We start from the raw sequence: 26,651 nt of genomic DNA, 5'->3' as shown, positions 1-26,651 counted from the left end.
GGTTGCTAGGTGCTGCAATGTGTTTGCTATGGCATCAGAAGGCCTTGCTATGGTCTCAGTAGCTGGTAGCTAGGCATAGCTAAATGGTTGCTATGGTGTTGCTATGCATTTTTTGGTGGTTGCTATGGTGTTGCTAGATGATTGCTAGCTGTTGCAAGGTGTTTGCTATGTTGTCAGAAGGCGTTGCTATGGTCTGAGTAGCTGGTTGCTAGGCATAGCAAAATGGTTGCTATGGTGTTGCTATGCATTTTTTGGTGGTTGCTATGGTGTTGCTAGGTGCTGCAAGGTGGTTGCTATGACGTCAGAAGGCGTTGCTATGGTCTCAGTAGCTGGTTGCTAGGCATAGCTAGATGGTTGCTATGGTGTTGCTATGCAATTTTAGGTGGTTGCTAAGGTGTTGCTAGGTGGTTGCTAGGTGCTGCAAGTGCGTTGCTATGTTGTCAGAAGGCGTTACTATGCTCACAGAAGTTGGTTGCTAGGCATAGCTAGATGGTTGCTAAGGTGTTGCTATGAAATTGTAGGTGGTTGCTAAGGTGTTGCTAGGTGGTTCCAAGGAAGTTGCTAAGTGTTTGGTGATGAGGCCTGAGGTTTAATACCAAGTCTTGTTGCTGTGGCACTAACACTGACCAAGTGGGAAAACTTTGACTGAAATGCATTAAAGTCAATGTGAGAGAACGAGGGATGAAAGACGAGTGCGGGTCAAGATGGTGGTCTTAAGGTGTTGGGTGATGAGGCCTAAGGTTGAAAACTGAATGTTATTGCTGTGGCATGAACACTGGCCGATTTGGAAAACTTTGACAGAAATGCATTGAAGTCAATGGGACAGAACGAGGGATGAAAGACGAGTGCGGGTGAAGATGGTGGACTTGGGGTGTTGGGTGATGAGGCCTAAGGTTGAATACCGAGTCTTGTTGCTGTGGTATGAACGCTGGCCGAGTGGGACAACTTTGACTGAAATGCATTGAAGTCAATGGGCCATTCACTGCCATGAAAAAAGACGATCCTTACTACTATTCACATGGTTAGTTAGGTATAGGCTAATGCTAGGTAAAAGTTAGCATTCAATGCATTCCTATGGGATTTTTAGTGTGTTTTAACGTGAATAACGTCACCATGGTAACATATTCTGCGCAGAAAAGTAATAGCACACCTCACACCATGAAGGACTCACTTTTGATATATAGATTACCTGGCTGCATGCTACGGTACGACCCGCATTAATTGCGGAAAATCACGGAAGAATAATAATAATAAAGTTTTTTTTTCGTGTTTGAGAGGCAATTGCACACAATCCGTAAGCAGTACGGAGACAAACGATATGTCAATCCGTCCAGCTAAGCAAGACCTACGATTTGGCACCAAAGTGACCTCCGTGCCTTTCACGGGCTCAGCGCAAACTGGCTAAATGTAATTTACTAGGTGAAGAGTAATATGGGCCTTTCATTACATGAATAGGCCCATAAATAATAATAAAGTTTTTTTTTTCGACTTTGAGAGGCAATTGCATGCAATCCGTAAGGAATACGGAAACAAACGATATGACAATCCGTCTGGCTGGGCAAGCCCTACGATTTGGCACCAATGTGATCTCCGTGCCTTTCACGGGCTCAGCGCAAATTGGCAAAATGTAGTTTACTAGGTGAAGAGTAATATGGGCCTTTCATTACATGAATAGGCCCATAATAATATGAATTTGTACTTTCTATGTATGCATGTTTTATTGTCACTTTTATATATACATATAATCAGTTGTATTTTAGTTTGATTATTGTTTATAATGTATATAAATACTACTATTGGATATCACTTGTGATTCGAGATTATTTTGCATTGCCTTTTATCCAATATTTTGGTATTGATTTTAATGCAGGGTTATTTTGTATTACTTGTAATAAAGTGTTTTTAGAAGTGAACCTCAGTGTGCCTGTTTGTTCTTTCAAGAGACCTATATCCCCCTCACATCATCTTAAAACACTAATGTTTAGATATAACTATTTTTATAACCAGCTTTTACCATACAACAAATTATCATACATCAATTTATTTATATACATAGCAGAAGAAACAGTAGATTTCCCCACAAACATTCTTGTGTTCTGAAAGAAAACAACTGCTATCCAGTTTATAGAAATCCTTGCGTCTTTTACATTTTCTGTAAACTGCTTCCATTTAATCTCTGTGGTGAGAAACGTCTTCAACAGTAACAAAATATTAATATACTGCATATGTTAATTAAGGAAAAGGTACATTTCCTTCTAGGTTTTTGCTTTTACTTTGTTACAAAAGACCCATTCATCTATTTTCTGAACGTTCAGGGTTGTGAGACATGGAAAATGATCTCATAGAAAATTACAAATTACAATCTAAGCAAAAGCAACATGCTATATCAAGCTTGAAGTATAATTGATTCACAATGAAAGAAAAATTAGAAAAATCTTCCAAAATGTGTTAGTCTAATGATATCTGTTATTCTTGGTTGGTTTAGATTTATAACGTAGCCTGAATTTATAATGCTGAAGATAAACCAACCATAAAAAAACAGGAGGATGAAGAAAAAGAAGGAAGAACACAAAGTGGCTGTCTCTTCTATTGTTTCTTTATCCTGAGCATCATGGGTCAGTGCCATGTTCTCATAAATTTAAAGTGAAGTTTGGAAAGAGATACAACTAGAAAGAAGAAAAAAACAAAACAATGTTCATTCATCATTTCCCAGACTCTGTATTCATTCTATGCTGGACTAGGATTGCTGTGAAATTTATCTCCATGTACACATGCTGGCCACAAGAAAAAAACAAATGCCCCATGTTGCCAGCATTATATACAAATAAAAATCAGCACTTTGAATAACTTTAATAAGCATAATATTACCACTATATTATTTAGCTAACTGTACAGGGCTGTTTTCTTCCTACTTTCCTACTTACAGTGTTGCTACTTAAAATGGAGAGTAGGGGTCGCTAGTCCAAATGTTCCTGTTTAGACCTTGAAACGGTTTAACAATACATGGAATCACTATGTGTTTCTTTCATTTACTTTGAAAAGAAAAACATATTTAATTGCACTATGCATATACTTCATTTATTTTTACTTACATGTCTTTTTTCTTCATTAAAAAGCACAGTCCACCAAAAATAGCAGCAGTAACTGCCATAACCGTCACAGGGATAATGATATGGAACATGTCCATTTCACCTTGGATGTTTGGAGGGAAAAAACAAACTTTCTATATTCTACATGTACTGAATACATTATAATATTTAGTGTAGTGGTGAACTTATACTTATGCAATATGCATGTGCTTCATGTTAAAGATAATCAATTAGAAATATACATAACTTGTATGTCAACCAGTAGTTTTATATATATATATATATATATATATATAGATCAGTTTAAACTTTGAAGCAATTCATTCCAACTCTAAAAGAGAATCGACCATATTTTTTACTGTTATACTTCTGGAATGATTTAAAACCACAACTTATAGCAGAACTCTGAATATACATGCATTACAAAAGTTATTAAAGCCAGACTTTACATTCTGCAGTCACAGAGATCCCAATCATACAGATGAAGTAAATAAAAGTGTAAAGCCCATCTTACGTTTTACACGCAGGCTCATTTTGCTTTCTGAGCTTTTCCCTCCGTGGAATTTTGCTGTACAAGTGATGTCACTGTCATCATCACGTGCATTTGGAATAAAGCTCAGGATAGATTGAACTTCCCAAATTCCGGGTTTATGGTTATTGTAATGGATAATAATCTCATTGTCGAAGGGCCAGCTCCAGGTGAGGACGGGCATGTGAGAAGGGCAAGTGTGAGTAACAGAGCAGGTGATGGTGTCGGGTCGCCCTTCATATGATTTTTCTTTATAAGTCAGTTTTGGCTTTTCTGGAGTGTCTGTATGGAATATAATTCAAAAAGATTTTTTTTAAAAAGTTGTTTCAATGAGTCTTTCAGAATATAATATATTCAATTGTGACTTTGGGGTACATAAGACAAATAAACTTACCAAAGGATCTGATCGATACACATCCTTCTCGAAAGGAAAAAATATCTTGATCAGGAATTTCAATCCTGAAGCAAAATGGACCATTATCATGGTCTTTAACTCCATCAATCTCTAAAGTACAGTTATCATCGCCAAGCTTTCCCAGAAGTCTTGTGCGGTCTTTAAAACTGTCAATAACTTTTGATACTTCAGCAGCTAAAATGTACTGTTTAGTATTTAAATTCTCTTCCTTCTGGTGAAGATGCCAAAGGCCACTTAGTCTGGAAGAGGGTTTTTGGCCACCGGGGTATCGAAAGCGACAGGGTACCACCACACACGATCCTGTCAGAGCATTTATGTTTGCCAGAACTTCTGCTTCCCATTCAGCAGAAAAGACAGGAGAAAAGAAAGCTGTGGAGTGTAGAGAAAAGGAGAACAGATAACAAAATACATATTTATTAACATTTTCCACTACATTGATCATATGTTATAAACATGTTACACAGGTTTCGCGAGAGATAATGAATGGATATAATATAAACTTTGAGGATGAGGTAAATTAGGATTACCTTGCATACTGACACAATACAGAAACAATTTTCCAAGAAAATCCATATTTCTTCTGTTCAACAACACTGTAAAACAATAAGAACATTGTTAAGCATCTATTTAAACTGTCTTATGTCAGAATCACTAATTTTAGATTATTGGGGACTGTTCTGTCCTATATGCATGCTGTGCATTTGTTGACAGACAGCTAAACGCTTTACTCCAATCAAGACTCTGGGAATGGTTTGCCAGGTTTATTGGTGAAGCAAAGGTGAAACTAAAAAGAAAACAGGTGAAATAAACATAAATAATGAATAGTATCTATACAGATGCATAGATTATCAAATAACTTCATGTTGCATCCACACTAGAGGTCGACCGATATATCAGCCAGCCGATATTTAGCATATTTTAATGTATTGGCATCGGCCGATATCCGAGGGTAGTACGCCGATTTACAGGCTGTGGGCAGCCATGGGGTGCGTTTCCCAAAACCATCGTTGCTAGCTATGTTAGCAACTTGCATGGTTCGAACTATGTAAGTACGACGCAGGTGTTTCCCGAAACCATACAGTAGTTCGAACTACTGAGGTAATGATACTGTGCACTTATGTAGTACAATGCATCGTTAAATGACGCAGGTGTTTCCCAAAACCATAGTTCGAATGAACGTTCGCAAACACTGTCGTTAAGTTGCATAGCTCGAACTACAGCTCGCGAGCTGTAGTTAGAAGCATAGTTCCGGGTAAATACGTCAGCGATGGTGGTAAATGCAGTCTAATAAGGGTATAGTCACCGTGTAAGTAAGAAATGTAATAACCTTTAATACCTAACAAGGAATAATTTAGCTCTACGATCACATGTAATGTGAAGTTGTCTGAAAATGTAGTTTGAAACGTAATTGTTGTGTGGGTCTCTGGTCATAAGTACGGCAACTGTCTGTAGTGAGCAATAGGGACAAATCTCAGACTACACAGTATTGATTAGCGCAGGGGTGGCTAATTTTATCCAGAAAGGGCCATTAGGCATGCAGCTTATCGCTGCAACTTCGTGCTTAGAGTGGAACGTAGAGGACTGATCGACTGAAGAGTTCACACAACTGGGTTTGAGCAACTGATCGAACGGTTATCCCAAAAAAAACACCGGCCCTTTCTGAATAAGATTGCCCACCCCTGTAGTGCACTTTGATGAAGTACTCCTTATTCCACGAGTGTCTAGCTGCAGAAGGGGCCTGAGAGTGCGTGTCCTCTGTCAGGCCCCATCCACTCTCAAGCCTCTACGTCATTTCCGTTCGAACGACAGAATCCGTCTTGTCACGATAGATTAATTGCCGACTGCCGCTACAGAATCAATCTTGTCCCGCATATAATTCTTAAAACATTGTATGTATGGCTTAACAGTTTATAAATTAATCTTCACATCGAAATACGCATGTGTCGAACTCCTCTCCTTACTACAGGCAACTCGTGTTTACCTCAAAGTCCTAAGACTAGTGCTCAGTCACATAATAAAGTCAGTCAATGTCTGTTATACTGTATTCTGTTGGGTTTGAAAGATAAACAGCTTTCCTTTTGCTGTAATGTGAAAAAAAAAACATTTTTATTAAAAACAACATAGTTTGTATATAACTAGAATAGTAGTTTTTCTTGTAGAAATTTAAATGAATTCTCATCGGCTCCTTAGAAAAAATTGTTAAACATCGTAAAAATATTATATTATGGCCAGTGCCAAAGCACAACTATTATATTTATTGGCAAACATTTATTTAAATTAGGCAATTGTACAACTATTGCAACTTCACTTCAGTGGTCTTCATAATATAATTAATCGCTTTTTTTTTTTCCCCCAATTAAAAATGACTGGGGGGGGTATCAGTTCCCACCTACGCACTCACGCACACACCCACCCAATTTGCGTCCTTACGTTCACCAGAAGTAAAACTTATCGGAAGGAACTAGAGCGCATTGAACGATCTCACTAGTCCTCCACCATTGCACTCGTCGCTGGGAATTGCTCCTGAAGATCTCCACCGCAACCCAATCGTCGCATGAACGTCAAACCCGTTCCGATCGTCCATCCTGTCGCTCCCGCCGCTGTGGCATCTTTATCTCCAGTCCTGCCCATCTAGTGTTGTAGTCAAGACCGCCTAAACCGAGACCAAGACATTGCAGAGACCGGAGGGTATCAAGACCAAGACACTGCCGAGACTTGAGGGTACCAAGACCAAGTCCAAGACCAAGACACCCATATGACCAAGACCATATCCATATGTCTCTCATTTAAAATCTCCCAGATTTGTCATAGTTACGAGACCTGATGGAAAATAATATTCTCAGCAATCCTCTCCTATAACCATTTTGTCAGACCTCGTCAAGGGAAAGAGATGGGATGTACCAGAAAGATGTTCATATTAAGTCTCTTATACCAGGGACAGAGGCCTTGGGTAAGCTATGAATACAGCTATGTAATGATCCTTTGCTTTGAATTGAAGAGAATGAGCCTCCAGATTGACTTGCACCTCCAAGACCGTGCTTTCTAATCAATGTAAAATACCTAATTTATTTGAATTATAACTATGCTATAGACTTTTGGACATTTAGCAGTGTCCGTGGAGAAAATGTATAAAATGTAACGTTTTTGAAATGGATGCATCTGACTGGTTGCATTTGAATTGAGGCGCGTAATAAATAATGATACTGTTCTGTGAGGATGTGCAGTTTTCTCTTTTTTTCTCCATCCCATCGAGACCGCTATGTCCGAGACCAAGACAAGACCGAGACCAAATAGAGTCGAGACCAAGACAAGACCGAGACCACAAAAAATTGGTCTCGAGACCAAGACCGGTCTCGAGAACTACAACACTATGCCCATCCCACAGCACAATAACATTGGGCATACCTGTCACGGGAACTCACACACACCACTGGCATGCACACCTATGGTGTCACCCCCACATTAAAACAAAAATACTGCCATTTGCTGGTTTGTTTGCAACCCCCTCCCGCATAATACTTGCTTCGTATAGTCACTCTCCGTGTACAATTCCCTTTTAACAACACTATACAAACATTTAAATGCTGACATTATTAAAGTGCAATATTTCACGGCATAAATATGGCACAAGAAAATAATTGTTAAAAGTACATATTAGCTATAGTCTGATGTCTCACAATAATAACACACCTTATCATGGTGGAGGGGTTTGCGTGTTCCAATGATCCCAGGAGCTAAGTTGCCTGGGGCTTTATGCCCCTGGTAGGGTCACCCAAGGCAAACAGGTCCGGGGTGAGGAACCAGACGAAGTGCGGCTAATAAGACCCATAATGATGCACAAAATAATGGAACCACGGTTTCCCTTGCCCGGACGCGGGTCACCGGGGCTCCCCCCTGGAGCCAGGCCTGGGGGTGGGGCTCGATGGCGAGCGCCTGGTGGCCAGGCCTATACCCATGGGGCCTGGTCGGGCACAGCCCAAACAAGGCACGTGGATCCCCCCTCCAATGGGCTCACCAGGAGGGGCCATAGGGGTCAGGTGCGAAGTGAGCTGGGCAGTGGCCGAAGGCGGGGACCTTGGTGGTCTGATCCTCGGCTGCAGAAGCTAGCTCTTGGGACATGGAATGTCACCACTCTGATGGGGAAGGAGCCTGAGCTGGTGCGCGAGGTTGTGAAGTTCCAGCTAGACATAGTCGGGCTCACCTCGACGCACAGCTTGGGCTCTGGAACCAGTCTCCTCAAAGGGGTTTGGACCCTCTTCCACTCTGGAGTTGCTCACGGGGAGAGGCGCCGAGCAGGGGTGGGCATACTTATTGCCCCCTGGCTGGGCGCCTGTACATTGGGGTTTACCGCAGTGGACGAGAGGGTAGCCTCCCTTCGCCTTTGGGTGGGGGGACGGGTCCTGACTGTTGTTTGCGCTTATGCGCCAAGTGGCAGTTCAGAATACCCACCCTTTCTGGAGTCCTTGGAAGGGGTGTTTCAGAGCACTCCTCCTGGGGACTCTCTTGTTCTCCTGGGGGACTTCAATGCTCATGTGTGCAATGACAGTGAGACCTGGAGTGGCGTGATTGGGAGGAATGGCCCCCCTGATCTGAACCCGAGTGGTGTTTTGTTGTTGGACTTCTGTGCTCGTCACGGATTGTCCGTAATGAACACCATGTTCAGGCATAAGGGTGTTCATATGTGCACCTGGCACCAGGACACCCTAGGCCGCAGTTCGATGATCGACTTTGTAGTCGTGTCATCAGACTTGTGGCCGCATGTCTTGCACAATCAGGTAAAGAGAGGGGTGGAGCTGTCAACTGATCACTACCTGATGGTGGGTTGGCTCCGCTGGTGGGGGAGGAAGCCGGCCAGGCCTGGCAGGCCCAAGTGTATAGTGAGGGTCTGCTGGGAACGTCTGGCGGAATCCCCTGTCAGGGGGAGTTTCAACTCCTACCTCCGGCAGAACTTCTCCTATGTCCATTGTGGAGGCGGCTGAACGGAGCTGTGGCCGTAAGGTGGTTGATGCCTGTCGCGGCGGCAATCCCCAAACTCACTGGTGGACACTAGTGGTGAGGGATGCCGTCAAGCTGAAGAAGGAGTCCTATCAGGCTTTTTTAGCCTGTGGGACTCCAGAGGCATCTGACAGGTACAGGCAGGCCAAGCAGGGTGCGGCTTCGGCGGTCACTGAGGCAAAAACTCGGGTTTGGGAGGAGTTTGGAGAGGCCATGGAAAACGACTTCTGGATGGCTTCGAGGCGATTCTGGTCCACCATCCGGCGGCTCCGGGCGGGAAAGCGGTGCAACATCAACACTGTTTATGGTGGGAATGTGGTGGTGACCTCAGGATTAGGTCTCTGCTTTTTGCAGATGATATGGTTCTGTTGGCTTCATCGGACCGTGACCTTCAGCTCTCGCTGGGACAGTTCAGCACCTCCAAATCCGAGACCATGGTCCTCAGCCGGAAAAGGGTAGAATGCTCTCTCCGGGTCGAGGATGGGGTCCTCCCCCAAGTGGAGGAGTTTAAGTATCTCGGGGTGTTGTTCACGAGTGGGGGGACAATGGAGCGGGAGATCAACAGGCGGATCGGTGCGGCATCCGCAGTGATGCGGGCGCTGCATCACTCTGTCATGGTAAAGAAGGAGCTGAGCCAAAAGACAAAGCTCTCGATTTACCAGTCGATCTACGTTCCTACCCTCACCTATGGTCACGAGCTGTGGGTAGTGACCGAAAGAATGAGATCGCGAGTGCAAGCGGCCAAAATGAGTTTCTTCCGCAGGATGGCTGGGCTTTCCCTTAGAGATAGGGTAAGGAGCTCGGTCATTCAGAAAGGACTCAGAGTAGAGCCGCTGCTCCTCTGCATCGAGAGGAGCCAGATGAGGTGGCTCGGGCATCTGATTAGGATGCCTCCCTGGTGAGGTGTTCCGGGCATGTCCCACTGGGAGGAGGCCCCGGGGAAGATCCAGGACACGCTGGAGGGACTATGTCTCTCGGCTGGCCTGGGAACGCCTCGGAATTCCCCCAGAGGAGCTGGATGAAGTGGCCCAGGAGAGGGAAGTCTGGTGTTCCCTGCTGAGACTGCTGCCCCCACGACCCCACCTCGGATAAGCGGGAGATAATGGATGGATGGATGGACAATAGCACTATATTTATACACATATGTACAACGGTATTGTTCCGGTTTGAGACTGAGTCTATCGTTTAAACGGAAATTACGTATTGGGGTTTGGGAAGATGGATTCTGTCGTTTTAACGGAAATGACGTAGGGGCTTAAGAGTGGATGGGGCCTGACAGAGGACACGTACTCTCAGGCCCCTTCTGCAGCATAGAGCAGGTAGCTCTCTCAAACACTGCAGCATGTGTAGAGTTGCGTTACTCTGCCCCGATCACAGACAGCACTGTCCTCGGAGACACAGAGCTGCCTTCCTGGATAAAGCTTTCGCTTAAAAATTAACAAACACTATCTGCCAAACTAAAAAGAGTCAGTAGATGGCGCACTTTCTCATATTCCTTTCCATGTAAAAAACAATGAAATAAATTATATTAAATACATCAAATACTTTTTAACTGAAACACTGCATCTTGTAAAAACAGAACAGGGACACTTTTATTGATTTAAGCTCTATTTTACATGTATCTTCATTTTCATTGACTTTTCTATGGAGCCACGAAGGGGACATGGGAGGAGAATATAATTAATAGAAGAAAACAAGTCCAACTATGAATACAAATTGTAACACTGATGGGGCACTAATACATACCAATAACTTAGCAAGTTACTACTGAAGTACAAATCATGATCGTGAAATCTTGCAAAAAGACTCATAATTTTTTTTCCATAATTTTTTTTTCTTCTCCCATGTCCTTTTAGGGGCTCCACGCTATTCTTTGGTTATGGGCATGAAATAGGAAGGACAACATTATTTTCATTTCTTAGCAAAATATAGAGGCCAATATCCGAGATTCACTATCAATGCTATTTTGACATTAAACATGGTTTGCCATTGCTGCCTTTTTCAACAGATCGATCCATAGCTGATTTAATTTCATTTCATTTTCAGATTCTGAACTTTGGTTTTGGCATTTCAAAATAATCTAGATTTACACACTCATGTCAGCAATTATGCATTCACATATACCTGGCAAAAATCATCTTTCACATTGCATATACAGAGCATGATGCACCCTGAATAGATTCTTATAACCCTCTAAATAGATTCCTAAAGTGTAACTCATACAAACACATCTTTTAAACAGCCATTTAGTGCTTGCTACAGGTAAGATATTTCCAATTTTATCTTCCAGCCTGTTCGTGGTGCAACCATTAAGCAACTTTAAAGAAAATCTAGTAACCCACTTTCCTTAAGGACACTTGTTATCACTTTGAGTGTATACATAAACAGAAACACAAACACACACACATGCAGATTTGTAATTATAACTTTGTGGGGACTCTCCATTCATTTCAATGGTGAAAATTCTGATCCCAACATGACGACCATAACCCCTACCCAGCCCTAACCATAACCATAAGTAACCAAACAAAATATTTTTTTGTCTTGAAAAGAGTTTTGGCATTTTTAGTTTTTTGATTGCATTCACGGATCTTTTTTTGGGGACCTGAAAAATGGTCCGACAATGTAATTAGTATATATAGGTATAATTTGCACAATACCCTGGATTTGTCAGGCTGCTCACAGAACTCAGTGATAAAAAAGTAAGAATATGCTTCACTGGCAAACTAATAATGTCAAGATGATTGTAAATTTGTAAGCTCAAACATGATAAAAAAGAATAACTTAATTTAAGAAATTAAATGTTGTGTATACACCTCGGTTTTAGTTTCACCTAATATGTATGTACATATGTGTGTGTGTGTGTGTGCGCATGTGCATGTGCGTGTATTAGGTTTATATTACATTGTAGAGACCAAATGTCCCCCACAATGTAATTAAAACTTAGAGAGATTATAAGGGCATTTGGGCGGAGCTTAGTAGGGGTCCGTTTATGACATCATAGGCAGGAGGGGGCATATCCCTTTATTCTGATTGGTCCAGGGGTTATGTCCATATATGGTGCCAGACGTGCTTGTGCCACGTGGTGTGTATACGCTGATAATGGGAACATGTGGTTTGGGAGATAGTGGGGGCGTTAAACTTTAATAGAATAAAAATACATTACATGTATTTATTAATGTGTTATTTTTAATTACATTTAAGGAATAATAAAAAAACGTATAGCGGGATGAATGTAAACTAGCGCATACATGCAGGCTTCAGACACGTGTTGTTAGGAGTAGGCACATGCGTCCTGACACTTTCTGCATTTTAAAAGAAGAAAGCACTTAAACTCATATTTAACCAACATGTTTAAAGAAGAAGAAAAACTTTAGCAGTATTTACCAATGTTTTATTTTGTTGTTAGGTTGAAGAAAGCATTTAGCCAGCAAACTTTTAGGAGGAATTACCTTTAGGTCTGCACTTGACTGTGATTGAAGTCGAAATTAGGGATGGGCGTATCGATACTCTGGTATCGATACTTAGATACCCGCTGTTCGATACTTTGGACTCAATACTTTTTAAAATTTCGTGATACCACTGCGCTAACACAAAATGTGGAATTTGTTTTCACCTCTGATGGTTTTAGGCATTTAATTTACGTGAAAATCAGCCCGGGCATGTTTTAGACCGTCTTCCGTGTCACATGATTATGGCACCCTATCGGATGTCAGAGCCAAAGGCTCTCTGCGCAGCCTCAGTCAAGCACGGCCTCAATCCTCACTCCACTGCAGCTCAGAGTGAGCTGAGAGCAGCAGCATGGATGGTTGAGAGAGGAAACAAAGTGTAGTGTGGTGCTATTTTTCACCCACTACAAAAGGTAATGTGCTCTGTATGTGATAAAGTGGTGCCACACAGCAGCAACACTAGCAACCTCATGAAGCATTTAAAAAACGACACACCCTGACAAAAAAATATCTTGGAATAGTTGCAACCTCAGTTCCATCTGAGAGACTGTTTTCCAAGGCAGGAGAGACAATTAATCAGCGGCGAAATCAGCTTAAAATGTGAACATGTTGCTTTTTATAAACACCAACCTAAAACTTGAATGAATTGTTATGTTATTTAGTCGCTAAATAATCTAGTTGGTGAATAAGCTGTTGCACATCATCTAGCAACTAAGAAAAGAGAAAACAAATGAGCATTAGCTATTTCCTTAGTCACATGAAATGTTAGTGAAGTTCATAATTCATAATTATTATTAATTAGGGGCCAAGTACCATAGGTGTGTAGGCACCTATTGTTTTTGTTAGGATTTTTCACTATTATTATTATTATTAAGGGTCCAGGTGGCGGGGGAGGAAGCCGGTCAGACCTGGCAGGCCCAAGTGCATAGTGAGGGTCTGCTGGGAACGTCTGGCAGAGGCTCCTGTTCGCCAGAGCTTTAACTCGCACCTCCGGCAGAATTCCAACTGCATACCGGGGGAGGTTGGAGACATTGAGTCTAAATGGACACTGTTCTGGACCTCCGTTGTGGAAGCGGCCATACGGAGCTGTAAATGGACTGCATTTATATAGCGCTTTTCTACTCCTACAAGTACTCAAAGCGCTTTACAATTTATGCCTCACATTCACCCATCCACACTCACATTCATACACCGGTGGCGGAGGCTGCCATGCAAGGTGCCAACCTGCACACCGGGAGCAATTTGGGGTTCAGTGTCTTGCTCAAGGACACTTTGATGGGGTCAGGAAAAACCAGGGCTTGAACCTGCAACCTTCCAGTTGCCGAACGATAGCACTACCTCCTGTGCCACCATCTTCCCCAAGATGCAAGATTGTCGGTGCTGGTCGGTGCCAGTCGTGGCGGTAACCCTTGTACCCGATGGTGGACACCAGAGGTGAGGGGGGGCTGTCAAGCAGAAGAAGGAGGCCTACCGGGAATTATTAGCTCGGGGGTCTCCGGAGGCAGCTGATGGGTAACGGCAGGCCAGGCGGAACGTGGCTCGGGTGGTCGCAGAAGCAAAAACCCGGGAGTGGGAGGAGTTCGGTGAGGCCATGGAAAGTGACTTTGTCGGCCTCAAAAAGGTTCTGGCAAACCATCCGGAATATCAGGAGGGAGAAACAGTTCCTGGTTCCTACTAATTATAGTGGGGAGGGGGTGCTGTTGACTTCAGCTGGGGACATCACACGGAGGTGGAAGGAATACTTTGAGGACCTCCTCAACCCTGCCTCAGATACATCTATGCACACTGCCTTTGAGACATCTGAGGGCACAGAGCCTGAGGGTGCTGGGGGGACTTGCCCATCACTGGGGCTGAGTTGGCCAGGGTGGTTAAAGCGCTACGTGGTAGCCGGGCCCCGGGGGGTGGACGAGATCCACCTGGAGTACCTAAAGGCTCTGGATGTTGTGCGGCTGTCGTGGCTGACACGCCTTCTCAACAGCGTGTGGAGGTCAGGGACAGTGCCACTGGATTGGCAGACCGGGGTGGTGATCCCCTTTTTTAAGAAGGGGGACCAGAGGGTGTGTTCCAACTACAGGGGTATCACACTTCTCAGCCTTCCTGGGAAAGTCTATTCCAGGGTACTGGAGAGGAGGGTGAGATGATAGTTGAATATCGGATTCAGGAGGAACAATGTGGTTTTTGTCTTGGCCGTGGAACACTGGACCAGCTTTATACCCTTGCAAGGGTACTGGAGGGGGCCTGGGAGTTTGCCTATCCAGTCTACATGTGTTTTGTGGATTTGGAAAAGGCTTACGACCGGGTTTCCTGAAGTGCTCTGTGGGGGGTGCTTCGGGAGTATGGGGTCCGAGGTTCACTGTTGTGGGCGATTCGGTCCCTGTATAAACGGAGCAGAAGCTTGGTCTGCATTGCCGGTAATAAGTCGGACGTGTTTCCAGTGCAGGTTGGGCTCCGCCAGGGCTGCCCTTTGTCATCGGTCCTGTTTATAATATTTATGGGCAGGATTTCTAGGCGCAGCCAGGGTGTTGACGGTGTCCAGTTTGGTGGCCACAGGATTGCCTCGCTGCTTTTTGCGGACGATGTTGTCCAGTTGGCTTCATCTGTTGGGGATCTCCAGTGTGCTCTGGGGCGGTGTGCAGCCGAATGCGAAGCGACGGGGATGAGGATTAGCACCTCCATGTCCGAGACCATGGTTCTCAGTCGGAAACGAGTAGATTGCCCTCTTCAGGTCAAGGAAGAGGTACTGACTCAAGTGGAGGAGTTCAAGTATCTCGAGGTCTTGTTCACGAGTGAGGGTAGGCGAGATCGGGAGCTGGACAGACGAATCGGAGCGGCGTCTACAGTTTTGCAGGCACTTAACCTTCTGGGGTCGGCGGTCCCGCTGGCGGGACCTGACAGAAATTTTGCCAAACCATTTAAACTCTGCGAGTTTTTGTCATATACACATTTAAAAAACACCCTCAGAAACCTTGGACGGTTTACTTTTCAAATATATATAGGTAGAAATTAAATATATTTTTACAGCTTCGTGATACGAATAGAAAGAACAAAAGTGACTGACTTAAGCGTCTGCCTCTCGAAGCAGCTCTGATTGCCTTCCCACTTGCAAATCGCGCTATTCGCATGATAATAACATGATAATCTGACAGTTAGTATTGCGTAAAGAAATATGTGAATACGCCCATTGTGACCAAAATAAAAAAGAGCACATGTCTGGGTAGTGTTTACACTGATCGGCTACAATATGGCAAATCTCATCCCTGTGTCCATGGCTCAGTGGGCTAAGCCTATGTGCCTGTAATCACATGATCGCCGGTTCAAACCCAGCTTATTTAGAACGTGAATAGCGATCTTCAGCTGAGAGCAGTACTACATGCCCCCGATGCAAGTAAAACAAAGAAAGGTGACACCGTTTGCTTTTTTGGCTATTTAACCTAGTTTTAAAAACTTTAATACTTCCGACAAATGAAGTTTTGAAAAGAAGACCGATTACGGATTTAGTCAGTGTTTTTTTCATGATTCAACATCACTGCATCATATTTATATGGTCACAGTTCATTTTTCATTCCATCTGCCAATAAACTGTGAAAGAGATTTTATTGTTGCTACTATGGAGGGAAATCCCGGACATTTTTCAAAAGGAATTGCAAATTGCATTTGCAATTGCGTTTTCCATATGTAGACGCATAAAGTGTGACATAATTCAAATGCAATTGCAAATTTTGCATTTCCCATGTCTTACAAGGGTCAGGGGTGGGTCTATAGTATCTATACTGTGGGGCGTGATTGTATGGGAAGTGACGTCACTCGCAGTCGACGACCAAGAGGGGTGTGGAAGTAAATTAATGACAAAAGTCGTTGATGAAAAAAACGTTGAATTACACTTATCGAATAATCCAAAATTAAGTTCCAAAACATACGTATTTTAAAGTGCATGTTTATACATGTAATTCAACCACATGAATTCAGTTAATTTAATTTCGCCTCAAAATAAATTTCAAAAGAACAAATTCAGTTGAAAATATTCCATGTGTTTTATTCAAGGGTCAGGGGTGGGTCACACTTTATGCGTCCACATATGGAAAACGCAATTGCAAATGCAATTTGCAATTCCTTTTGAAAAATGTCCGGGATTTCCCTCCATATGCTACTTTTCTTGCGTTTCAAACTGCCTTTCCAAAGTGATGGGTGTGGGGTCAGTGACATTCCAGATGGGTGTGGGGCCATTGACAATATGCAAACTACTACAGGTGTGGGCAGTGCTTGAAGTGGGCTGGAACGCAGCGGAACTTCTGTATTTTCGTCTTTTGGGTTCCGCCACTTTTTTCTGCGTTCCGGTACTTACTGAAACTGATCCGACGCAGCGACAGTGGCCCGAGAATAGACAATATCACAAGACCAATAAAAGACTACATTACCCACGAGCCACGACAGTGCCCTATCATATGCATCCACTGAGTCCCAACCAATCGCATCAGCTTTAGCCCTAGTCTATTGTTAGGCCTACAAGTATCACACTGGTCTGGTTCATGTTGTTTTAATGGTTTTTCAGTATTCCATTTGTGAATTAGAAAAAAGTAGCCTATGCCTATAGGTTATTGCTTGGAAGAATGATTAAATTAAAATAGTTTTTGAACCAACACATCCTAAAGACTTGATTTTTTTTTCACCGCACAAATGTCAATTGTCGGAAAATTAGAGTTTTTGCACTTATTTTTTCCCACTTCAAGCACTGGGTGTGGGGACACCTATCCCATCAATATTCATTGTGCAGGCCACTGACTTTGAGAAAAAGAATGTCACTCCAAAGTTCTAACACTTTAGTAATCAAACCACATAAAATTTCAGAATGTCTCTTTCACCTATGTGTAGCCAACCCCTGTGTCTATAAGCTTCAGAGCTCAAAAGTCTTGGCTAGAAATGTCTATAATGTGATTTTTTACAATCTCTCAGCATGTCTGAAAATAGGTTTTTGAAAAGTATATGTTTAAAGTTGATTTTAACAAAAAATAGAATAATAACATTCTAAGTGGTTTCAGATTATTGGTGCTGAGTTTGTGCTGAATTAAAGCACATGTAACACAGATAAATATGATGCAGTGACTATTATTAATAGCGCAACGGTGAAACGCGATCCAGAAACATCCCCATCAGCACCATAAAAGAGGGGTAGGGACGTGGCCAGGTGACAATGGCTCATTCATACACATGAAAGTTGCTACATATTCAATGAAAGGAGCCAGATATAGTGACATGAGTTAGGTTTTTCTTATTTATTTATCCAAATGAATGTTGCAACTACACCATTTAGTCATCTTCATGTAGCCAAGACTTTGGTGATCAGATATCTGAGATCAAAACAAACTGCCAGCATTGCTTACTATGTACTTTTATAATGTTTCGGCAAGTGTTCCAAACTGCATTTTGCAATATCTATACTTTGATGTCAAATTACAAACTTAACAAAAATTTGACATATTTACAATATACATTAAAATAAAGATGAGTGTAATGGCAAAACAAATATATAAGAAATAATTTATTTGCCATGAATTAAGTTTATGATATTTGAAGAAATGTGTGATCATGCCCTAGTCGGTGAAAGTGTGTTTCCTACCTCTAGACCCCAGAGGGTTGAAGTCCTACCCCGTCTGACCAAATCAGACAAATGAGGTGTCAAACCGACCAGTCTCTGAGCTGATCAATAGATATTCAAAAAAGTCTGATATTTGACTATTGTACGGCCACTAGCCACGCCCAAACTCCATGTAAATTTGGCCCATTTTAGTCTGACTGCTATAACTTCTCCCTGCCTTAGCCTACCTTAAGCAAATTTAAAATCCTACCTCCCTGCTCAATTCTGGAGACACCATACCAAGCAGCCCGCATTTCATCAATAGGGGGCTCTACAAATACCTACTTCCAATATCTCCTGATCTGCGCTTAGCCAATCCAAGTGAAATTTGGCACGTCTACTATGGCCAATCCTGAGGTCATACCCTTACTATTGCAGTCATAAGTCATAAAATGGTGGCCATAATTAGCCAATGAAAATCAAGTATTAATTTGACAGGCCTAGCAATCACCAATCTGAACTAAATCTAATGACAGTCATTTGCATCCCCTCGTGATGTTTAAAAACTCAATAAATGACATATGCCTATAACTCCTAGAATGTACACCCCACCTAGGTCATTCTGGTGGCAGGTCAATCAGGACACTGTCTTTATGGATGTTTCATAAAAATAACTTGACCTGCCTGTACAGTATGGCCACCAGCCACAACCAACCCTGCACCGTTTCCATACTCATTTCAATCAAGTACCTTATTCTCAGGCATGCTTCAGCCAATCCTCACCAAATTTGACCCATTAATGTAGCACTGGTCCACAGACAGACCCGCCACCTTTTGTGCTGATCGGTCAAACAAGGGCACTACGGCCACTGTCTAAATATGTCTAAGACCCACCTTGGCTAATGCAGCTGAAATTACCTTATTTTTCATCAAACATTCAAAGATTAATCACCTTTCTCTTCATCTGAGTCCATATTTTTAATTCCCTTTCATTTTCCTGCCATTTGACTTTTAGAAATTTATCAAACTTAAGTGATACACTGCAGCAACTGCAATTTTTTCCAACAGCTGGAGTCACCACATTTTCCTTCTGTTTCTCATCTACCCTTTTTCCTTTATCCTAACTTGATGACCATTTCTACTGTCATGTCCATATGTCATATCTCATTCTATCATAGTAGTATTCCTACTTTCTGACTATTTAAATGCATTGGCCATCAGTTACAGTCTGTACTTCGTTTCCCACCATTACTGAACTACTAATTTTATGCCATTCACTCCATTCCTCCCCATTGCTTCTGTCCATTAGCTTTGGACCCGTTTGTCACTGCTTGCAGTTATCTTTATTATACTTTCTGCAATGGAACTCTATGGCAACCCATAGAACCGATTGGTAACTTTTAAATTTGGCACATTGATAGAGGATAGAGGAAACTATTCGGGCACTAAGTTTGGGGTCAATCCATCCATGCCTCTAGCGCCACCATCAGGCCAAAATTCAAGATACATTTTTGCTTTTAACTTTTGACCCCTTTGGCCTACAATTGAAATCTTTGATTCCTCTGAATCCTTGGGCCAGCCTGATTCAGATGCACCCACTGCTGTTAATTTCTGCCATATTGGGTTTTCCGACATTTCGAATTTTATTGAAAATGTACTTTTGCGAACTTGTCCTAGGCCATTGATCCAATCAGCACCAAATTTGGTGTGCATCATCTAGAAAGGGTTCTGACAAAAAGTTGTTCAAAGAATTATGCTAAGTCAAATGGTTTGGCCCCTGTCGTCCAATGAATTTGAAGACGAAGTCACCAAACAGGAACTGAGGCCATATCTCAGTAATGATTTCATGTATCAAAGCCAAATTTGGGACATGGACTTGGGATCCAATTCTGAGGTCAAGTACTAAAGATGGTGCCATTGCACCATTAGGGGGTGCTACCATTAGCAAAAATAAATTTTGGCTAATAACTATTGATATATTTGTTGGAGAAAAATAAGTCTTGTATTTTCTAATTCTGTGGGATGGCCGCAGGTTGACTCCTGGGAAGGTTAATGTCCCCTGAATTCATGCGGCCACCATATTGGATTTTAGTGAAAATTTCAGTATTTTCAACATGACACAAAATTGATCACCTTTGAAAGTTGGCATATTGGTAGGGACTAAGCCACAGTATGCTCTCATCAAATTTGGAGTCAATCCATCTAACCCTCTAGCGCCACCATCAGGCCAAAAGTCAATATACGTTTTTGCATATAACTTTTAAACCCTTTGGCCTAGAATTGTGATCTTTAATTTCCCTGAAGTCCTGGGGCCTCCCAATTCAAATGCACCCATTGTTTTTAATTTCAACCGTATGGGATTTTTTGCCGCATTGAATTTTCAGCAAAAATACTTTTGCGAACTCATCCTAGGTCATTGATCCAATTACCACCAAATGTGGTGTGCATCATCTACAGTCAGACCCAACCAAAACTTGTTCAAAGCATTATGCTAAGCCAAATAGTATGGCCACTGTCGTCCAAAAATTTGATGACAAAGCCACCAAACAGGAAGTGAAGCCATATCTCCAAAATGCTTTGAGATATCAAAACCAAATTTAGAACATAGACTTGTGACCCAATTCCAAAGGCATTCACCAAAAATGGCATCATTCCACCACTAGGCGGTGCTGAAATAAGCAAAAATGTGTTTTGGCTGATATTTGTGGAAGGCTTTCACATAGAAAAACAATTATTATGTCTTCTAACACCATGGTACATGGTGTTAGATTTTTTTTTTCTCTTCTGCCATTTTTTTTTTCTGCTCCTTTGTCACCTTAGGGGCTCCATACGAAATCGAGTTAGGCACCGGTATATGTGTTATTATTGAATCTGTATAGTCTTCTTGCATAGAAGTTCCTGCATAGAAGTACTGGTGTTTGTGCAGCCGTGTCAAATTCGACATCGGTCCATCCAAAATTTAGGTTATTTTGATTTTTAATATTGTTGAAAATGTGTTTTGGCATCTTGATGACTTTGGTGTCAACTGTGTTGACTAATGAATTGCCATGCAATTCTTTATGTTGATTATTAACTTTTATTATCATTATTTATTTTAGCCCTGCATAAGTCTCTGTACTGTATATTCTGAGTCTCTGTACAACCAAATCTTGATGAAATGCAGTGAATAATTATTTAAAGCAAGCCCACATTCTGTTTTGATATGCATGTACACTCACCTAAAGGATTATTAGGAACACCATACTAATATGGTGTTTGACCCCCTTTCGCCTTCAGAACTGCCTTAATTCTACGTGGCATTGATTCAACAAGGTGCTGAAAGCATTCTTTAGAAATGTTGGCCCATATTGATAGGATAGCATCTTGCAGTTGATGGAGATTTGTGGGATGCACATCCAGGGCATGAAGCTCCCGTTCCACCACATCCCAAAGATGCTCTATTGGGTTGAGATCTGGTGACTGTGGGGGCCATTTTAGTACAGTGAACTCGTTGTCATGTTCAAGAAACCAATTTGAAATGATTCCAGCTTTGTGACATGGTGCATTATCCTGCTGGAAGTAGCCATCAGAGGATGGGTACATGTTGGTCATAAAGGGATGGACATGGTCAGAAACAATGCTCAGGTAGGCCGTGGCATTTAAACGATGCCCAATTGGCACTAAGGGGCCTAAAGTGTGCCAAGAAAACATCCCCCACACCATTACACTACCACCACCAGCCTGCACAGTGGTAACAAGGCATGATGGATCCATGTTCTCATTCTGTTTACGCCAAATTCTGACTCTACCATTTGAATGTCTCAACAGAAATCGAGACTCATCAGACCAGGCAACATTTTTCCAGTCTTCAACAGTCTAATTTTGGTGAGCCCGTGCAAATTGTAGCCTCTTTTTCCTATTTGTAGTGGAGATGAGTGGTACCCGGTGGGGTCTTCTGCTGTTGTAGCCCATCCGCCTCAAGGTTGTGCGTGTTGTGTCTTCACAAATGCTTTGCTGCATACCTCGGATCTACACAAGCGGCTTCGGACTTCTGATTTGATGGGGAAGAAAAAACCACAACGCCACATGTCCCCCTTATCAGCATATACACACCACATGGCACAAGCACATCTGACACCATATATGGACATAACCCCTGGACCAACCAGAATAAAGGGATATGCCCCCTCCTGCCTATGATGTCATAAACGGACCCCTACTAAGCTCCACCCAAATGCCCTTATAATCTCTCTAAGTTTTAATTACATTGTGGGGGACATTTGGTCTCCACAATGTAATATAAACCTAATACATGCATGCACACACACACACACGTACATACATATAAGGTAAAACTAAAGCTGAGGTGTATACACAACATTTAATTTCATGGTTATATTTTAATTGTAGTGCAATCATGGTTCAAAACCCTTTGAATAATCTGAAACAGGAAGGCATATACTTTTTAACTCCTAAAATGCTCAAAAAGCCCTCTTATAAACTTCAAAAGTATATACTTATACTATTTGAGTTTAAAATCAAAAGTTATACTTTTTTTATCACGTTTGAGCTTACAAATTTACAATCATCTTGACATTATTAGTTTGCCAGTGAAGCATATTCTTACTTTCTGTGAGCAGCCTGAAAAATGCAGGGTAGTGTGCAAATTATACCTATTCCAGAATCAAAACACATTGCTTTATAAGAAAAAAGCCCAAATTCTGACTATGCCTTAATTTGTTGGCTGCCTAGGCGAGGACCTCTGACACACATCGTATTAATTACCCTGATAATTTCATCTATTACCATTGGATGATAGGTGTAGTGCACTGAAAATCTCAGCGGGTGAGTAAAGATGTCGAAACAAATGAAGAATACAGCTTGTGGTGATATTGAGAAGCATTTTCAGTCCCAAATTGCCTCCCAAGATGGTCATGGTGATGGTGATGGTGCTAACCATGACTATGAAGGGGGGATAAGTTGTGAAATAAATTAAGAAGAAATTCCAGTATGGGCAGCATGGTGGTGCAGTGGTTATTGCTGCTGCATCACAGCAAGAAGGTTTTGGGTTCAATCCTACGTCCTTTTTGAGTGGAATTCGCACTCTCTCCCTGTGTTCACATGGGTTTCTGCTGTGGGCTCTGGGTTCCTCCCACGGCCCAAAAGCATGCCGGCCAGGCTGATTGGCATGTCTAAATCGGCCCAGTGAGTGTGTGCACCCTATGGTTTGTTGGCACCTGCCCAGGATTGGTTCCCACCTGTGCTTGTTGTTCCTAGGATAGGCTCTGGGCCCCGCTGTGACCCCAGTTGGGATTAAGTGGTTACAGTGGTGGATGGAACTCCCTATAACACCAGGTAAGCCCGCTTTATCCCATACACCTGCTGTTAAAATGATAAAATCTGACTACATTGTAGCTACATCTGTTGACTTGTCAATAGGGGCTCCATTTTGGTGATCTAGCATAAAGCGCAAAGCAGAACTAACAGTTATGTGCAATCCAAATACATTTTGCTCTTTTGCCCAGTTCTCCCGGTTCTCGCTCCCGAGGTTCCAGTTCTCCCGGTTCCTACTTCCAGGGTTCCAGTTCCTGTGTCCCCGGATCCCACCGCTGAGGAGAACCTTGCTCCAGTCCCCGATCTCCCAGACCCTGCTCCCATACCACCAACTCCCATGACCCCAGTCCATGTCCCTGAGGAGGTCCCGGACTACCAGACCACCGCTCCTTCCCCCTCGGGGATTTTCCCCTCCGGTGGAGTACCCCAGCCACTACCCCAGTGTGGTTGATCCTGGCCAGGGCCCCGCCTCTCGGTCTCCCGGAGTTTCCTGAAATTTTTCTTGTATGCGTGACTTCCGGAGACCACAGTAAATGTGGCTAGGTTATTTGATCAGGAGGAAAACACTAGTCAAGGAGAAGTGCTTGGGAGCGATGCTTTTGGTTCTAGTGTCGAATCCTTGGATGGGGAATGTTTTACGTTGCACTTTGTGGTGTCATGGGCTGATCTTATGTCTATGCAGCAGTCTGATGCTGGGTTGTTGAAATATATGTCTGTTGTGGTTGATGAGTCCATGATCTATGAGTCTGCAGTTGCTTATTTTTTAAAAGAAGGCCTGTTGATGAGGAAGTGGGCACACACATCAGGGTGGGCTGAATGGAAGAGTGGTGGTGCCTCAGAAGTATACTTCCTTTTTGTTGCAGCTGATTCATGACCATATTATGACAGGACATTTGGGGATTAATATGACGTACAGGCTTATTTTGCAGCACTTTTTTTGGCCTGGTCTTAAAGCAGATGTGTTTCAATTCCTGTCACGCGTGTCAGGTTGCTGGTAAGCCATCCATCCATCCATCATCTACCGCTTGTCCGAGGCTCGGGTCGCGGGGGCAGCAGCTTCAGGAGAGGCACCCAGACCTCCCTCTCCCCAGCTAACTCCACCAGCTCCTCGGGGGGGACACCGAGGCGTTCCCAGGCCAGCCGAGAGATATAATCCCTCCAGCGAGTCCTGGGCCTGCCCCGGGGCCTCCTCCCTGTAGGACATGCACGGAAAACCTCTCCGGGTAGCCGCCCAGGAGGCATCCGCACTAGATGTCCAAACCACCTCAACTGGCTCCTTTCGACGTGAAGAAGCAGCGGTTCTACTCTGAGGCCCTCCCGGATATCCGAACTTCTCACCCTATCCCTAAGGGAGAGCCCAGACACCCTGCGGAGAAACCTCATTTCGGCCGCTTGTATTCACGATCTCGTTCTTTCGGTCATTACCCATAGCTCATGACCATAGGTGAGGGTAGGAACAAAGATGGACCAATAGATCGAGAGCTTGGCTTTTTGGCTCAGTTCTTTCTTAGCCACGACGGACCGGTTAAGCGCCTGCAGAACTGCAGACGCCGCTCCGATTCGCCTATCCAGCTCCCGATCTCGCCTACCCTCACTCGTGAACAAGACCCCGAGATACTTAAACTCCTCCACTTGAGGCAGTACGTCTTCCCCAACCCGAAGAGGGCAAACCACCCGTTTCCGGCTGAGAACCATGGTCTCGGACTTGGAGGTGCTAATCCTCATCCCTGCCGCTTCGCACTCGACTGCGAACCGCCCCAGTGCATGCTGGAGATCCCCAGCTGATGAAGCCAACAGGACGACATCGTCTGCAAAAAGCAGCGAGGCAATCCTGAGGTCACCAAACTGGACACCCTTGACACCTTGGCTGCGCCTAGAAATCCATAAATATTATAAACAGGACCGATGACAAAGGGCAGCCCTGGCGGAGCCCAACACGCACCAGGAACACGTCCGACTTATTGCCGGCAATGCGGACCAAGCTTCTGCTCCGTTCGTACAGGGACCGGATCGCCCACAACAGCGGACCCCGGACCCCATACTCTCGAAGCACCCCCCACAGAGCACCTCGGGGAACCCGGTCGTAAGCCTTTTCCAAATCCACAAAACACATGTAGACTGGATAGGCAAACTCCCAGGCCCCCTCCAGTACCCTTGCAAGGGTATAAAGCTGGTCCAGTGTTCCACGACCAGGACGAAAACCGCATTGTTCCTCCTGAATCCGAGATTCGACTATCGATCTCACCCTCCTCTCCAGTACCCCGGAATAGACTTTCCCAGGGAGGCTGAGAAGTGTGATCCCCCTGTAGTTGGAACACACCCTCCGGTCCCCCTTCTTAAATAAGGGGACCACCACCCCGGTCTGCCAATCCAGCGGCACTGTTCCTGACCTCCACGCACTGTTGAGAAGGCGTGTCAGCCACGACAGCCCCACAACATCCAGAGCCTTCAGGTACTCAGGGCGAATCTCGTCCACCCCCGGGGCCCGGCCACCACGGAGCTGTTTAACCACCGTGGCCACCTCAGCCCCAGTGATGGGCAAGCCCCCCCCAGCACCCTCGGGCTCTGTGCCCTCAGATGTCTCAAAGGCAGTGTGCGTAGATGTATCTGAGGCAGGATTGAGGAGTTCCTCAAAGTACTCCTTCCACCTCCGGGTGATGTCCCCAGGTGAGGTCAACAGCCTCCCCCCCCCACTATAAATAGTAGGAACCAGGAGCTGCTTCCCCCTCCTGATACTCCTTTTTGAGGCCGACCGAAAGTCACTTTCCATGGCCTCACCGAACTCCTCCCACGCCCGGGTTTTTGCATCTGCGACCGCCCGAGCTGCGTTCCGCCTGGCCAGCCGGTACCCGTCAGCTGCCTCCAGAGACCCCCGGACTAATAATTCCCGGTAAGCCTCCTTAATTTGGTAAGCCAAATTAGGTCATATCACCGGCTCCTCTGTGTCCTACACCAGCTGTGACAGAGTCCTTTGAACATTTACTGCTGGACTGTGTTGGACCTTTGCCTAAGATAGCATCTGGAAATCAATATCTTTTAATGATCATGTGTATGTCACATTTTTCGAAGGCTGTTCCCTTATGTAGCATAACAGCTAAATCAGTTGTCAAAGCTCTTATTTGGTTTTGCTCTGTCTTTGGCATTCCTAATTTCACAGCAAAGTTATTTTCCCAGGTTTTACAGCTGTTAAATATTGACCATCATACATCTTTGGCTTTCCATCCTGAGTTGCAGGATGCCCTTGAGTGTTTCCACCAGACCTTAAAATCTTGGTTGTGAGTATTTTGTT

The 26,651-nt window shown here is 43.7% G+C and overlaps 2 protein-coding genes across 2 annotated transcripts in view; both read right to left on the bottom strand.

Moving 5' to 3' along the window:
- The window catches only part of LOC140592626 (sterile alpha motif domain-containing protein 3-like), a 229,178-nt gene that overhangs the window by 157,949 nt on the left and 44,578 nt on the right, over positions 1–26,651 (bottom strand). The window lies entirely within an intron of this gene.
- LOC111840511 (myelin-associated glycoprotein-like) overlaps positions 2,026–26,651 on the bottom strand; it is a 40,969-nt gene continuing 16,343 nt past the window's right edge. Inside the window, exons 2-6 of the mRNA XM_072716418.1 lie at positions 4,561–4,626; positions 4,013–4,402; positions 3,604–3,900; positions 3,093–3,192; positions 2,026–2,666 (exon numbers count right to left, since the gene is read on the bottom strand). Of these exons, the coding sequence (XP_072572519.1) occupies positions 2,639–2,666; positions 3,093–3,192; positions 3,604–3,900; positions 4,013–4,402; positions 4,561–4,626 (881 nt within the window). The 3' untranslated portion in view covers positions 2,026–2,638. The remainder of the gene's footprint in view (positions 2,667–3,092; positions 3,193–3,603; positions 3,901–4,012; positions 4,403–4,560; positions 4,627–26,651) is intronic.

Source organism: Paramormyrops kingsleyae, chromosome 9 (genome assembly GCF_048594095.1).
Source record: "Paramormyrops kingsleyae isolate MSU_618 chromosome 9, PKINGS_0.4, whole genome shotgun sequence".
Taxonomy (NCBI): domain Eukaryota; kingdom Metazoa; phylum Chordata; class Actinopteri; order Osteoglossiformes; family Mormyridae; genus Paramormyrops; species Paramormyrops kingsleyae.
Note: the sequence above shows the minus strand (reverse complement) of the source record. Positions and strands in the feature narration are given on the sequence as shown.